General features: G+C 43.2%; 1 protein-coding gene across 1 annotated transcript in view; it reads left to right on the plus strand.

The window, feature by feature from the left end:
- Rap1b (RAP1B, member of RAS oncogene family) overlaps positions 1 to 15,531 on the plus strand; it is a 29,426-nt gene extending 13,895 nt beyond the window's left edge. The window contains exons 2-8 of the mRNA XM_051176191.1: positions 6,608 to 6,689; positions 8,194 to 8,262; positions 9,497 to 9,553; positions 10,744 to 10,884; positions 11,555 to 11,698; positions 12,548 to 12,664; positions 14,210 to 15,531. Of these exons, the coding sequence (XP_051032148.1) occupies positions 6,633 to 6,689; positions 8,194 to 8,262; positions 9,497 to 9,553; positions 10,744 to 10,884; positions 11,555 to 11,698; positions 12,548 to 12,634 (555 nt within the window). The 5' untranslated portion in view covers positions 6,608 to 6,632 and the 3' untranslated portion in view covers positions 12,635 to 12,664; positions 14,210 to 15,531. The remainder of the gene's footprint in view (positions 1 to 6,607; positions 6,690 to 8,193; positions 8,263 to 9,496; positions 9,554 to 10,743; positions 10,885 to 11,554; positions 11,699 to 12,547; positions 12,665 to 14,209) is intronic.
- The last annotated feature ends 1,193 nt before the right edge of the window (positions 15,532 to 16,724 follow it).

The following is a 16,724-nucleotide window of genomic DNA, read 5'->3' on the forward strand; positions in this document are numbered from 1 at the left end:
AAAGAAAAAAATCAAAACTGCACGATGGTGCGTGCTTGTCACCCTCGTCCTCCAGACACTGAGGCAGGGGGACAGAGTGAGTGTCCCGGCCTAGCTTGTCTCACACACGTCCCGTGGTCATGGGATTGACGTGTATAACAGGTTGTGTATTCATTTCATCTTCCCTGTCGCTCTGTGGAAAATGAGAAGTATGTGTAAGATTGTGCAGTGGAGGACATGGGAAGTGTTGAGTAAAGCGAGTCAGACTAATGGGAAACGGGGAAGTCAGTGACGTCACGTCCTTGTACACTGTGCCCTTCCTTCAGGGTTTATGCTTTTCATTTTGTTGAAATACAGGCCAGTCAGTACTGACCGTAAGCCCAGTATGCTCCTCTCTGCCTCCTAAGTAGTGGGGTACTGGCATGCGTCTGTCATGGCCGGAATAGTGTACTTTAGAAGTCCACGTGGGTGGTGGGTATTTGTGTGTGTGAGTGTGGCTGCCTATTGAGTGTGCTCGCCTTGACACGCGGAGCTCAGAGCGCAGCGTCGGGTGTCAGTACTCATCTCCGTCTTGCGTGAGAGAAGCTCCATTGTTGTTTGTCGATGCCTGCTCCAGGCTGGCTGACCTGCAGCCCCTTGCCGCCTCCATCTTGTCCTGAAAGCACTGGGGTTACAGACGGGGTAGCTACAGCTCCCAGCCTGCACCTGGGTCCGGGGAATTATCAGGTGCTACACCTAACTGGCAAGTGCTTCTTTGCCTGTGAGCCATCTCCCAGCGCTGGTTTTAGAGTTCTTAGGTGTTTCAGGCACTATAAACAGCCATCTGTAGACAGGATTCCTAAAACTAGCAGATTAATATTTACCAACTACTTACTGTCTGGGTCGTTGGCGTCACATTTTGTGCGGTACAAGTGACTTCATTTGAATGTTAAAAACACGGGCAATTCTGTTATCCCCATTCTAAGATAAAGGAATGACACACAGAGAGAAAGGTCAAGTAATATGGCAAAGGTCTCGTCTTAACTGTCGCTGCATTTTTCCAGTTTATCGTTAATTAACTAGGAATTTTCTTTTCATACTCTAATACCTATGGTGGATAGTAAATTAGATTACAATTACCAAAATTATACTCCACAAACAGCCTGTTTTGAATACCTGTGCTTGCCTATAGAATTTGCAGCTGAGTCTTCAAGAAGAAAGATGTTTGGTTTGGTTTGGTTTGGTCACTACCTTGTTTATCTGCCTACTCAGCTGAGAAGTCTGTTCGGAAATTGGTGTTTTTCTATTTGTTAGCTTGCTGATAATTGCTGTACTCTAGTTGATGTATTCTGTTATGATCAAGTACTGATCTAAATAAAAGGTGACTGTAATAAAGCTGAAAAACTTGGTCTGATGTTGCAGGTCGGATTTTGTTGTTAGTATGTCAGTGGAAGGTTTGGCAGGATCAATTGAGACAGCTTTATTTGCTGGAACTACTAATACCCTTGGAGATGGCAGGGGAAGACTTCTCCCTGTTGAAGGATTAAATATGGCCGGAATAGACAGAATGCTGTCAAGGGCTCCATGCCGTGGTGCCCTTCTATTTGCCTGTCCTGTATTGTGAGACGGCCTCACACTGTGGCTGTCACTCAAGCTAGTCCTCCTGCCTCAGCGTCTATCCCAAGAGCCGAGGCTTCACTACCCACTACACCTGGCTAAGAGTTTGTTTTTGATGGGAATTTGGGCCTCTTTGTTTTTCCCCTTTCTTTCTTTTTCTTCCTTCATCTTTTTAAAGATAATTTTAAAATCTGCTCTGTTCTGAATGTTTACTATGCCCAGCAAGGTAGGACTGGGATTGTGTCCATCTGTTGAATTCGTTAAAGTCTTTGGGAGTGAGAAGGGAACTCGGTGATCATCTGTGACTGGTGAGACGCTACTTTAGGAGTTGGAGGCGGAAAGAAGTCAAACTCTTCACTTCCAGAGCGGTTCAGTGGGAGAAGTAATGTCACTTGACTTCAGGAACTAGTAGTTAAGGGTTTTACATAGCCCTTATAATTTAAGATCACAGAATTTGAATTGAGGGAGGAAAGTTAAAACTAAACAGCTTGAAAATAAGAAAGCTGCTTGTTACCAACATTCTACGGGAGAAAAAGTTTGTCTATAGTTAGTTGTAGACATTCTGACACACTATTTTACTGAAAAAACTCAGGCCTCTAAAATGCTGCTTTTCAGGCCTGGAGGAAATGGGTCCAGAGTTTACCCTGACCCACTTGGGGCATTTATTATTACATTTTAAAGAGTGAATTTGAATCTAAAGGTGCACATACCCGCAGAACATAAAAGCTGTTGATTTCAACACTGTTCCTATACTAAGGTGTTTCGTTTCCAACTAGACTAATGTTCAGAGGTCAAATGGAAAGCCTTTGTATTTAACAGATTTGTATGATTTCGTTTTCAGTTGGGATTCATGGTATCTGTTAATACTACTTGTGAACTAAATGGGAATCTAGCTAATGTAAAGGAAAATAATTGGTTGACTTTTCAAAACCCAAATGCAATCCGATGGTTGGAATTGTTTTGGTTAGGTTAGGTTGGGTTTTTTTGGTTGGTTGGTTCTTTTGTTTTATATTGTTTTGAGACATGGTCACTGTTCGGCTAGCCCAAAACTCTCCTGTATGGCCCAAGCTGGCCTGCTGAGTTTGGTGTTTGGAAACAGGAGCTAGCTCTGTAACCCAGACAAGCTAACGATTACCCATCCTGTAGATGGGTTAGTGGTGTGCTGTGGCACAGTGTTTCTCAGTGCTGGGGCTTGGACATGCTAGGCAAGCACTGTGCTACTGAACTATACACTGCCAGCCGTGAGTGGATCCTTCATTCAGTAAACAATTTTAGACCCACCACACACTAAACACCGAAGCGATCCAGATTCACATTCCCTCTGGTTAATGCAGGTGATGACGGTTGGTGACGGCCTTTAACAGGAATGGTGTTCTTGTTTAAAATCTGGCCACCAACCCTGTGAAATTGGTTATAGTCTGTTTCACAAATTAAGGTCCCAGCACAGAAATAAGTGACTTCCCTCCGAATGGTGTTTAATGTATATAAGGAAATGCTAACTTTGGCTTCCAAGCTGCCAAAGGACTTATTGACTGGCCTCACTTGGTTAAGGAAGTGCCAAAAAAAAAAATCACTAGGGTTTTTTTGTTTCATCTTAAAATACAGTATTGCTTTGTGTGTGTGTGTGTGTGTGTGAATGAATGAATGAATGAATGAATGAAACAATTCATTTACTTTCCAAGATAATTTTAGATTCATTTTTCTGATTCCTTTTGTCTACATTCTATCCTGAACAGAAATAAAGCAATCTTTTTTCAAAGTGTGTGTACAGGTTCCCATGGAGGCCAGAATGAACCTAGTCCTTTGGAACTGGAGCTGTAGGTGGATGGAGCCGCCCAGTGTGGGTGCGGGGAACCGAACTGAACTCTACAAGAGCAGTGTGTACTCTCTCCAGCCCCAAATGAAAGTGTTCTTAAAAATTAGTATTCACATCTTTTTAAACAATGTGATCTGGTAACTGGAGTCCCTAGTCCACTTTCCTCCCATATTTGGTATGTAGACTTTTACTTTTTTGGGGGGGGGGGTCAAGGTCTCACACAATCAAGACTGGCCTTGAACTAACTACGTAGGGTGAGCTTGAACTTGAACCTGTGGTGTTCCTGCTCTCGCCGTCAGGGTGCAGGATTAGAACCCTGGACAAGCACACACACACACACACTTTCCTGGGTTTGTGCTTCCCAAGCTTAACCCTCACAAGTGCTTTGTACATATAAAACCTCAGGAACAGCCAGTGTCTCCGTTTGGGGTGAAACTTGAAGAGAAATGTGTGTCCTGAGAGGCCCTTGATGCCCTTGCCCTAATCTCAGATTAGAAGAGGAACTTCCGCTGAAGCATCTTGGAGATAAGTGGCTCCCACGCCAAGAGGAAGAAGGACCAGTAGGTTTTGGTATCTTCCTTTGATGGAGGACCCAGAGTGTGAATAGATTTCCTAGTTATGGGTAGTGTGTGCATGAGCAGATCGTGACATCACATTCAGGCCTTTAAAAAAAAATCTCTTATATATGAAAACTATAGGGAACATATTGGGGAGTGAGTTCAGATAGTCTCACTATGTAACTAAGGCCTGCTTATATTTGTGTGCCTCTGTGTGTGTGTGTGTGTGTGTGTTTCAGTTTGTGGGTGTGTTTATGAGTGCTGATACCCACGGAGGCCAGCCCTCCAGCCCCCTGGGTTTACTGTGGTTTGTTTGTTTGATTGGTAGTGTTGTTGCTGTTTGTTTGTGGTGAGACAGGGCAAGTATCTCAGTTAGGGTTTCTGTTGCTGTGAAGGGACACCATGGCCGTGGCTACTCTGATAAAGGAACACATGTGACTGGGTGGCTTACAGTTCAGAGGCAGGAAGCCTGGCAGCATGCAGGCAGACACGGTGCTGGAGAAGGAGCTGAGAGCTCTTCATCGTTGATCCACGGGCGGCAGGGTGGGAACTGAGACACTGGGTATGACTTGAGCATACAGGAGACCTCAAAGCCCACTCCCAAAATAACAAACTTTCTCCAGCAAAGCCACTCCTCCCAATAACTGCCAGCCCCTATGAGATTATGGGGGCCAATCACAGTCAAACTACCACAGAGGGCCTATGTAGCCCTGGCTGTCTTGGAGCTCTCTTTGTGGACCAAGTTGGCCTCGAACATAGACCTATCTGCCTCTCTTCTGAGTGCTTGGGTAAAAGGTGTGCACCACTCCACCCAGCCCGAAGGCTTGAGTTGCACTAAAGGTTCTGGGCCCTCTGTCTCCATCCATTCTCTGTAGAGTAGCCTATGAAAGCAAGGCAATCCAGGCCAAAACAAAACATGTGAGACAAAATGCTTCACAAGTCAATGAACAGAAGTTAAAGTCAGTAGCTAAAGAGTCAGGCAGATGACAGAATACTTAACCAAATGATGCAATTCAGAGTGGCGCTCTAGAAGCCAGCTGCCGGCTATAAAGGCCTGTTTGGGTCCATGTCCTAAGGTCGCAGTCCGGCGGAGTCGGGAAGCCTCCAGCACTGTTGCAGGAAGTTGGAGCTGAGGAACTTTTTGCAGTGATGTCACAAGGGTCTTTAGTGTGGAAGGGCAGGGGAGGTCTGAAACAGGAAACGTAAACATGCAGTTATCGGTTACTTAAGCACAGAACTGACCACGCTGGACATCTGCCTCCCCTGGGCAGTGTAGACTGCTGATACACTGATTGACAGCCTTGCAGAGGACGGAGCAAGCGTGGCTGAAGAAGCACTGATGGGTGGGAGGCTGTTGCCTGGCCAGCATAAGGGCAGGGGTATTGACACTTAACCATTCACCTGCTGACTTACTGTGCTGCTGTGGCATAAAATCACCAGGACGGCCTGCAAGCAAATGAAGCCGTGCCGAGTCCCGAGGTCCCGAGATGGCAGGAGGGCCCTGCTGTGCTTGACTGATGTGTCTCTCTCCCCTTTGTTCACTGAGTATAGCCCTGTACTCGACTACTGCTAGGTGGCTTGGGGTGCTTGCTTCCTCTTCTTGGCTTGAGAAGAGATGGGTGGATGTGTCGTGTTACCTTGTAAATGGTAGAAAGCCCTACCCTGATGTTTCTCGGCTCTTCCCCTTTTCCTCTGGATGTCCCTGGCTGAAGTTACTGTCGGCCGGTGCTGTCAGACGTGCTGCCAGAGCCACGAGTGGGTGGTTAAGAGGGTTCAGGGCTCCAGGCAGTTGTCTCCCGCCTTGCTTTATAGGGTCTGGGAGGAAGAGAAGGGATTTGGTCATAAAGGGGAATACCATGGGTGGTTTCTGTTTTGCTTGGCAGGCTCAGCCTGTGTGAGTAATCTAAGTCCATGCTCGCTGTCCATGTCCATTTCCATGATGCATCGGATTTTAACCATATACAACGCCCAGTTATGGATACGCATAAGATAGTATTTTAGGAATACAGTTTGCCTTACCATACCTTACCAAAACTACTTCAGGCCATACCTGCCCCCTCATTCCATTCCTGGATATGTCTAGGAATAGATCTGAACAGAAACTGTCCGGGAAGCTGGCTTCTTCTTGATAGTTGTTAGAGGAGATTTTGAAACTTGGTCCATTGCTTGTGGTGGAGTGTGCATGTAGCTGTGAGCAACCAAGGATCAGGGGAGGGATCTGTGTGCCTATCACCTGCTTTGAGGGTCAAGAAGGGCACATTTATCACCCAAACATTGTGGAGTCACAGGTTGATAAGCTTCACTATGCTTCTCTGCCTCATTAAGATAGAGCTAAGAGTACTGTCTGTAATTCCTTGTATTTACTTCATTACTATTGGTGTATGACACGTAAATGTCAGAGGGCAGCTTTTCGGTGGCGGCTTGTTGCCTTTCTTCACATGGATTCGGAGACTCGAACTCAGGCTGCCAGGCTTGCATAGCAGGCGCCATACTGAGCCTTCACACTTACTGGTAACTCTAATTCTGTAGTCAGTTCTAAGGTGCCCCCTCCCGTGGTAGGCCAGTCTGGTAATGGCTGTGTAAATCTGCTGGTCTGCCTGTCTTTTAGAAAGCATTTAAATACCAGGACTCACTGTTTGTTTTGTTTCTCTTTAACAAGGTACTAAGTGTGACAAGTTTGCATCATGCGTGAATATAAGCTAGTCGTTCTTGGCTCGGGAGGTGTCGGAAAGTCGGCTCTGGTAAGTCATTCTTTCTCAGTGTAAGATGCTCTTTTTCTGCTGGGGTCTTTTTATTGTTGTTTTGTTCTCATATTTATTGTGTAGCAGATGGAAAGCTTGACTTTGAATTCCTAATCCTCCTGCCTCCACCTCCCGGAGTGCTGAAGCTATCTACAGCTTTCCAAAGCCACATCCCTTTTAACGTAGTGATGGGGTAGAACTCAGGGCTCCATGAAGCTGGCAGGGCTCTCCACCAATGGAAGGGCAGCTCAGCTTTTGTTGTTAATGTTGTTTGTTTCCTGAGACAATTTTCAGCCAGGTAGAATAGGCTGGCCCTGAACATGTGACAGTCTTCACTGGCCCTGGGGTTGGTTATAGGTGTGCACCACTACACTGCCTATTCTAAAATGTGCTTGTGGTTACTTGTGTTTATCTGATTAAGTTATCCCATGACTTTACAAGCAGTATCAATTTCTTCTTGTTATTTTAGCCAGTTGTTAGCTGTATCTGGATGGTAGTGTTTAAGTTAATGAGAATGTAACTTAGGCTTTCCAGGGTAACAGCCTATACCTGTGTGTGTTTGCATTTTAGTACCATACAGGAATTAACTTTTTAAAAAATTTATAAGTAGGCGTGTGTTGTATTTTTGCAATTAGTCCTTTTTCAGAATCTTTGACTATCTAGTTTTGTATTTAATGGGCAAGGATTAGTTTTAGCAAGAAGGAAGAAACAGGTGGGTATGATGAGGGTTGGGGAATGGAGAATGGACATGGAGAATCACCTTAAATAGTTCAGAATTTAGCAAAGTACCACAGGAGCAAAATGAAGACCAGTGACAGCATGTGCCTGCAGGCCCAGCACTCAAGGCTGGATTCCAGTCAGAGATACAGGCCAGCCTGGGCTACATTCGACCTTGTTTCAGAACATAGGTTGACTTGCTCTTTATCCTTAACAAGAGAAACCATCTTAGCCAGGTGTTGGTGGTGAACTCCTTTAATCCCAGCACTCGGGAGGCAGAGGCAGGTGGATCTCTGTGAGTTCCAGGCCAGCCTGGTCTACAAAGCTGTGTCTGAAAAATACATTTAAAAAAAAATAATAAATCTATGCCAACACTGTGCTATTCGAGTAGCTATTGTTCTGTGTACTGTAGTGAATAGTTGTTATACTGTATCATTAATAATGACAAAATATGTATGCTCAGTACACACACAATCTGATTTGTCCTTATCCCCCGATAGTCTTGGTGCATGGTTGTTTAAATCTGAGGTTATGGAGCCCACAGATACAAATAGTTAACAGTTTAAAACTACGGGTGTCAGCTGAGCATAGTGGTATAGGCCTGTAATCTAGTACTTGGGTAATAGAAGCTATAGGGTCACTGCAAATTCAAGACCAGCCTGGTCTACATATTGAGTTCCAGACTACCAGATATACATAACCTGTCTCAAAAAACTAAACATAAGTAAAATTTACAGGTTAGTTTTTTTTTCTTTAGAAATACAATGTTATGTTAATTTTTTTCCAGACTGTACAGTTTGTTCAAGGAATTTTTGTTGAAAAATATGATCCTACGATAGAAGACTCTTATAGAAAGGTATGTTACTTTTTAAAAAACCTTTTCGCTTTAATACAGATGTACATACTTATTCTGCTTTGTAGTCATCAAATGTCTTATGTAAAGTGAGGTGAAGAGATGTTTGTTAGTCAGAAAAGTCATGTGCTAGCTGTTGGCTACCAGCATGTACACACGTTTCTAGAACGTTCGTTTATTCTGACCCCAGAGTTGTAATTTGACGGTCACTTCAAGTGGCAGCCCAGGCCTCACTCACTGGAAAGAAGGCCCCAGCTCCTCCCCCTCCCCCGCCCCTCCAGTGGGGCATCCCATCCTTGCTACTTAGAGCCTCGAGACAACTACAGCAGAGCAAACTGTACAGACATGTTTAGTGTAATCACATGAGAACTGTCTTTACTCTGTAGCATCTGGCCTTCAGGTTGTGACGTTACTGTGTTTCCGCCTTGCCGTCTGCCTACCGCAAACCTGGAAACTGCTTCCTCCACCCAGCAGGGAAGCAGAGACCCTGAATAAATTCCGTTCCTAGGGAATAGTAGGAAGAGTAACAGGGACAGGCGGCTTTATCTCATAATTATGACACTGCTCCCCTGCCTCCAGAAATTGTGTGCACTGTGATGAGAAAAGGTGTCTAGGAAAACAAAGGCAGACCCAAAGTATTAGAGAAAAGCTCGTAGACAAAATCATGCTGACATTGTTGGAACTGTTGCTTTTCTGCTCAGACGATTTTGAAGGCATTTCTAATCCAAAATTCAGGGTTGAGTATGTCACACTGGCTGAATCTTGGTGACTTACGGTGCCTGCAGTTTGCACCTGGCTAGAATCAGCGGGGCTTGGAAACTCAAAGACTGTCCAGTTGCTGTGATGAACACGGCTGTGATGAACGAGGCGGCTAAGCTAGTGGGAGGAAGAATGTATTCAGTGGAGTCCGTCATGGCCTCATTGGCTGTCACAGCAGCAGGGCAGAGAGCCACTGGGAAGGGCACATGGCTTTGAAACTTCAGAGCTGGTCCTCAGGGTTGTCCTTCTGCCACGCCAATCCTCCCAAACAGCAACACGGAGCGGGAAACAAGTGCTCATCGCCATAACCGGGGGCTGCTCTCATGAACCACCACAGTGACTTAACTAGTTTAAGTATTGCTCTGTAGTACCCTGTAAAGGTGCCGTGACTTGTCTGTTCTAATCTTAACTGTTGTGGATATTTTAAGGTAATTTTACATGCGTAAAATAAAGGAATATTGTGACTTTTTTTCTTCAGCAAGTTGAAGTAGATGCACAACAGTGTATGCTTGAAATCTTGGATACTGCAGGAACGGTATGTAAATTATAATTACCAAAGAGTGTTCAGTGTGTATCGGTTTTTCAATGTTGCACTTTGTAAATGCAGTGGATTGGTTATTGAAGCAATTTTTAAAATGCCAGAGTGGAAAACTCCATTATGTATGGTTGTGCTAGTCCCTTTAAGACAGTATATTTTATATTTCACATAATGTTGACAGTGTTTGGATATACGTTTATTCTTTGATGGCTGTGTGAAATGTTTTCATTCATAGTTATCCTTCTTGAAGGGACTTTTAAGTAAGTGTCTATACAAACTGTGTTACTGTAGTGAAATGCCTGAGGCTAGCTGACTTTGTGAATGAGATTTGTTTGGGTTTTTTCTGGGAGTGCAAGGTCTAGCAGCTGAATCTGGTGATGGCTTGCTCCTGATAGAGCCTGAGGCAATATTCGTCAAGTGGCAAGACACAGGAACATGCATGACTGTGTCTCCCCCTTGCCTCTTAAGAAGCCACTGTATCCAGTCCTAACTGCTTCCCAAAGGCCCCACCTCTTAAGTGCACTGAGTCAAGGTTCTGCCCTCTGGATACCTCAGAATGTGGTTAAATTTTGGCACGTGGATCCTCTGAGACTACCCAGTCTATATCCAGACCATAACAACCAATTGTGTTTGTAGGTATCTAAAAGTAAGGGAGACTCTGGCTGTGCCGTAGATATCAGCTAATGTGTGAAAACCCCAAACTTCGCCAGACAGTATTCATCTCCTCAGACGGCCACACCCTAGTGAAAGTGTGGAAAGATGGAAAGATGCGGGCCGGTGTGAATGCACACATCCCCACAGGATGATTGCCTATATGGTCTGCTGTACCTCTGGAATAAGACCAGTGCTTAACACTTTATGATAGGTTAAACAGTTGCTTTCAATGCTGGATGGTGGTCATGCCCGCCTTTAATCCCAACACTTGGGAGGTAGAGGCCCCCTGGTCTACAAAGCAGGACAGGCAAGGCTGTACAGAGAAACCCTGTCTTGAAAAAAAAAAAAAAGAAAGAAAGAAAGTTGCTTTTAGAGACACAGTAGCCTCATTTTTAAAGAACTTTGTTACAGTGCAGTTTTCAGATAGTATCTTGCTATAATCTTATCATTTTAAGAATGTTATGTGATACTACATTGTTCTTGGTTGAGCTGCTAAGTGGGGGTTTTGAAGTCTTTTGATCTTTGTACTACAGGAACAGTTCACAGCCATGAGAGACCTGTACATGAAGAACGGCCAGGGCTTCGCCTTGGTGTACTCCATCACAGCACAATCCACCTTTAATGACCTGCAGGACCTGAGAGAGCAGATTCTCCGGGTGAAGGACACTGATGATGTAAGCAGGCGTCTGGTGGATGCTGTCATTTCCTACATTTCCCTGAGAATTGTGAGGGTCTGGTTTTCCATCAAGTGGATTAAAGTATTTATTTTAAAAAAAACTAAGTTTCTTTTAAAAAGCCTACATTCTTGTTTTCCTTGTTTGGATTTTTTTCCCCTCCAAAAAATACTTTAGTAGCTGATTTTTAAATAGCCATTAGTGGTTTCATAAAATAAGCATTACTTTTCGTAGACTGATCTTTTAAAATTACAGACATGAGATCTATCCGAACATGTGATGCCATTGATAAACACGTTGACTTTTACTAAGTTGCTTTATTTTGTCACCATATACAGAAAGTGAGAGGGTCCAGCTGAGACCGTGGGAAGCTGAAGTTTCTGCTTTTGGGGCCTCCTTAATTTCTTCTTTTTGTATTGTGCAATTCATTAAATGTGTCAGAAACCAAAAACAACAAAACTGTGAGGCTGATTGACACCCTTGAACATTTTAAAATGTGGAACCCTGGCTTTTCCTGGTACCACCCATTGTACTTCCTTTTAAAAAGGTTGTTTTGATCCCTGTGATTAAGTCCTTCTTGGTATAATTTTTCCCTCTTTTGTAAGCAGTTTATAGCTTGGTCTTTATTGTTTGTGTCTGTTTGTTTTTACCCTCACAAATGTCTTTGCAGGTTCCAATGATTCTGGTTGGGAATAAGTGTGACTTGGAAGACGAAAGAGTTGTCGGAAAGGAACAAGGCCAGAACCTAGCAAGACAGTGGAACAACTGTGCATTCTTAGAGTCCTCTGCAAAGTCAAAAATAAACGTTAATGAGGTGTGTTCACATATATTGGGGAGCTTTTTATATTGAATATAGCATTTGAAATTAGTGGGAAGGGGCTGGAGAGGTAGGTGGCTGAGTCTTTGAGAGAGCTTACAGATATAGAAAACCCTGGTGCAGTTCCCACCACCTACATGGCAACTGTAATCTTGTTCCTAGGACTAAATGCGGTCTTCTGACTCCTGAGGACACACATACACACATAATAAAATCCTAAAGAATGTTCAGTTAGTGGGAAAGTACTGCAATAGAGCCCCTAGTTAATATGTGCACTTCTAGGCGGAAAACAATCCTACTGAGTGCATGCATGTAATAAGTAACCAGATTTCGTCTTTGTGGTGCTTATGCAATGAGATTACTGTTAAAGGGAAAGTTGGGCAGAGGAGGGCCAGCAAGGGAACACATTAATTTCATTGAGTATTTGAGGGAAAAGGCTCAAAGTCAGAAATACACGCATGGTTCTTGAAGGGGCTGGAGCCATGTAGAGTGAAGGCATACAGAAAGGTCTTAAACAGGAAAGGGGCTCTTTGTTTCCTTCCTCATTTCCTTTTCTCTCTCCCCTTCTGTGGGACAGGAGAGATCTAACTGAATTGAGTAAAATTCTGCAGCTCCTTCAACTAAGTACTTACTTTAAGGAAAATAGTTTAAATTCTCAAGAAGAAGAAGAACTTAGTACTTGTGAGAACGCTGGCTTAACTCATTCTCAAAGGGTATTGGCTTTCTGGGGTTTTCTGTATAGCTGTAGGAATTGCCACACATTTTGTTTTCGCTTCACTTTTTCATTTTTGAGTTTTGAGTTTATTTTTACTCTTAAAAATAACAATCATAATAATTTATTTGCAGATCTTTTATGACCTAGTGCGGCAAATTAACAGAAAAACCCCAGTGCCTGGGAAGGCCCGCAAAAAGTCTTCATGTCAACTGCTTTAATGTCCTGGGTGCATTGTCGCTCTGAGCCAGGTATGTGATATTCCTCTTACTGCTTACTTTATTCCAAAGACTGCCATAAAAGCAAACAAATGAGGCATGCCTTAGTGTGACAACCCTGGCGACTAAAACTATAGATTTCATTCAACTATCATCAGAAGCAAGGTAAAATGAGATAGAACAAAAGAGAGACAGTTTTTAAAACCTGTGAGGTGTGGCAGCTTACACTGGTGGTCCCTCTGCTCGTCCCAAAACAAGCCTTTTGAGCAGCACGTGACAGATGAGGAGCCTGGGCACAAAACAGACACTCTGTATCTAACTCCGGAATTACCAGCAATTCCAAACCAGGATTTCAGTAGAGAGCCTAGTTCCCGAGTCCACGCTTTCTGCCATGCTGCTGTGTGTGGCACATGATCGGGGCCCCAGACTGGTGTGTCAGCTGAGAGTTTAGGGAAAGTCCGTCAGTGAGAGGTACGAGGGCCACAGGTAGAAGTCAGCGATTGTCCTCAGTAGAGTGTGACCCGCACAACCCCCAGTTAACTAAAGGAAGACTGGGGATGCGCTACCTTTTATAGACGATAGACAGGCGTGAGAATGTGTCTTCTTTGTTTAGTAACTCCAGCACTCAGGGTGCTGAGGCAGGAGGGTTGCCAAGTATATCAAGTGCTCATCTCAAGTGAATAAAAGAAAAAATATATTTCAGCAGAGGCATGTGTCTGTAAAGTCACTAAGTAACCAGATGTTGTTCCTTACAGATTACTCAAATAGTTTTAAGTTTTAATTTTCTCTCAAAACTTGATTACAGCCAGGCAGTGGTGGTGCACGCCCTTAGTACTAGCACTTGGAGGCAGAGATGTGCGGATCTCTGAGTTCGAGGCCTACAAGAGGTAGTTCCAGGACATCTAGGACTACACAGAGAAAATCAAATAGTAATAATAATAATGATAATAATAATATGATTACATGTAGCTTTAGTATGGAACCAGCTTTTTTTTTTCTTCTTCTTCTTCTTTTTTTCATCTAAAAGTTGATTGTGTCTGTGTAAATGTGGATTTACGAAATATAACGTGTGAACTATAAAGTAGTACAGAACTGTCATGAAATACATTCAGTTTGTTGAGGTCACTGAAGCAGCTTTTCAGCCTCTGCTGGAAATGGGAAACCAGAGTCTTAATCTTCTGATAGGAGCTAGAAACCCTGGCTAGACGCAGTGCATTTTGTATTTCACATGTTAATTGGAGGCTCATAAACAATTTTTTTTTTAAAGATTTATTTCTGGTGTGTGTGTGTGAGAAAGTATTTTGCCTACATGTATGCATGTGTGCCTAGTGTCCAAGGAGACCAGAAGAGGGTGTTGGGTACATTGGATTGGGCTACAGGCAGTTGTAAGCAGCCATATGGGTACTGGGAATGGGACCAGGGTCCCGGGGTTCAATAACCATTAAGCTGCTTCTCCAGCCCCCGATTTCTTTCTCTTTAAAATCTGGAAAGTAATAATGTCTTAGCTGTCATTTTGTCTCACTGTTTCCTTAAGTCCCTTGCTGTACCGTTTCAGTATTTATTTCTTCCCCTCCACAGGTCTGAAGAACTGTTGCCCAATTCAACAGTGCCAGCATTCCAACTTTGTTAAACCTACCAACATCTTAAACGGACTTTCCTGTGGTGGTACCCTAAGAGGCGGATGAAAGCTACTCTATCAGTTTGCACATTCTGATTACTGTCCAGTGTCACGAGAGATTTTTACTTATATAATAGTTCTAGAGAATGCAGCTGGTCAGACCAGAGGCTACATCCAGTATTACTGCTAAGAGACATTCTCCATCCACCAATGTTGTACATGTGTGAAAACTGCGTACTGTATACTTTAACACACACCCATACTTTGTATTGGAGAGTACAGTAATGTAAATCCTAAAAGCACCACTATTTTAGCATAATAAAAGAAAGTCCAAAGAGCTCCTATATAGACTACTCCAGATAACTTCGCTTCTTTGATACTTATTGTAGCTTATTGTAATTTCTTTTTAAACTCAAGGTCATTATCATTGTACTATACAAAATAAGCGCTTTGATTAACACAGCTATATAGTTTTTTTAATTTTTCAAAAACCTGTGGAGACAGTGATCTTGTCTTTAAAATATGATAGCCCTTTCAGTATAATGTCTTAGATTAAAGACGTTGCCTTTAATATCTGTTGGGAAGGAAATGTCCAGACTTTTCAAATCTCCTTATTATATGTTTCCTTTTTTGTTTACATAGGGAACAATGTTTATAGTTGTGTGTACAGTGGGGGTCTACAACAAGAAGTGTATATTTTCAAACAGTTTTTTAATGATTTATCAAGTTTTGTAAATCATTTTCAGGCTTCTGCAGCTGTAGATTCTCACTGCGACCCCCTTGCTTGCTCATGCATACGTGTGTCTGCAATACCAAATATACAGGGTTAGTACCCTTGCCTGTTAGTGGTTGTTTCCCATGTGTAGCGTTTTGGTTGAGATGTTAAATGGTGGACGAGTACTGTGGATGTGGATGTGGGAAGTAATTTTAATCATGTGTAACCCGGTCACAAGGCCTCATTGCAGTAACTATTGCTGTTTTATTTAACAATGCCTTGTTGCTTTGTATGCATTAACGTTTGGGTGTAAAGATTGTGTGTCCATCCAACAGGGAGCCACAGTATTTAAATTGACCAACCTGATGTTACAACAACTCTGAGGTGGCCAAATGTAAACTAAAAGCCTTAATTAAAGTGGTGCAATTTTGTATAACTTAGCATCCATAGTTCAATAAATTTGGATTGCCGTGCAAGGGCTTGCATTATAATTACTTGCCACTTGAATGTGTTTTGTGTAATGTTTTAACAGTGCTAGTAAATAAATATGGGTTTACCTTTTTTAAATGCAATAGGTGTTATTTTACACAGTGTGGTTTCATAATTTATAACATACAGGTAAACCAGACTCTTAAATCCAAGAATGATGAATGAAAGATGCCAGGATTTGGTTTGGTTTGTGTTTTTTTTGTTTTTGTTTTCTTTTTTCTTCTAGAATTTTTGACTATCCGCATAAAACCACCCTTTAACTTTTCCATGAGAAAGAATGTTATAAGTCAGGCAGTATTACTTGTGAACAGATGCCTTTGTGTTCAGTAGCTCTTGGGGGTGGGAAAAGGAGGAAGGCTCAGACACTTTGGGAACTGCGCTGTGGATGTTTTTATGCAGAATGCAAATTTTGGGGGAACTGATACGAGGAAGTTTGCACCAACTGTGCTTGAAATATTAACAAGGTTATAAAACTTTTTCATGTGAACTCATGCTACTTTTAGATAATAGTGTCCGTCTCGTGTGCTATAATCGAATTCTGTGTGTGACATTTGTAAAGATCTTTGCCAGCTGCTGGAGCAGTTACGTAGTGGTCCCCTCTAGTTTGCAGGTGTGTGCCGGTCTCCAACACATGCTGTTTGAAATGGGACATTAAAGGCTTCCGCTTTAAGACGGTCTTACTCGTATGTATTTAACTCACAAAGCTCCATGCATTGGGAGGCCTGAAGTAAATGTTCACGTAGCCACTTCTTCGTCCTTGAGAGACATGTTTGGGTAACGATTGTTTCCTTTATAATCATTTGGGGACGCCACCAAAATGGGGACACCAAGGTCATTCCAGTTTACTGTGTTCTGCCAATCCATTCTGCGCAGTAAGTGTCGAGAACGGTTGTAGGGTTTGCCAGGATTAGGGATACAGCAGCTGGATGCTGCCCTACAGGAGTCCACGTCTGCGAGACGCCTCAACCCTGCTAACTGCTGATCGCCTTAGATATCGTAGACTTTTAAACTAGGACCCCAGTTTGCTGCTGTGAGACGTGCCAGGTCCGGTGAGTTAAGGAGACTGCAGATATCAGATGTGCTGCACCTGTCCTGGCCTCCAAGTGGCTGTAGTTTAGAAATGACCTAATGGAGAGAACACCTTAATTGCAGACAAGCATTGGGAGTACAAAGTGATCACAGCAAATAGGAACGTGGAGTCAGGAACCAGAGCTTCTAATCCTACCTCTGTCATCGTGACCACGGATAGGTGCCTTTCCCCAGCCCTCCCT

Source organism: Phodopus roborovskii, unplaced genomic scaffold (assembly GCF_943737965.1).
Source record: "Phodopus roborovskii unplaced genomic scaffold, PHOROB, whole genome shotgun sequence".
In the NCBI taxonomy this organism is placed as follows: Eukaryota; Metazoa; Chordata; class Mammalia; order Rodentia; family Cricetidae; genus Phodopus; species Phodopus roborovskii.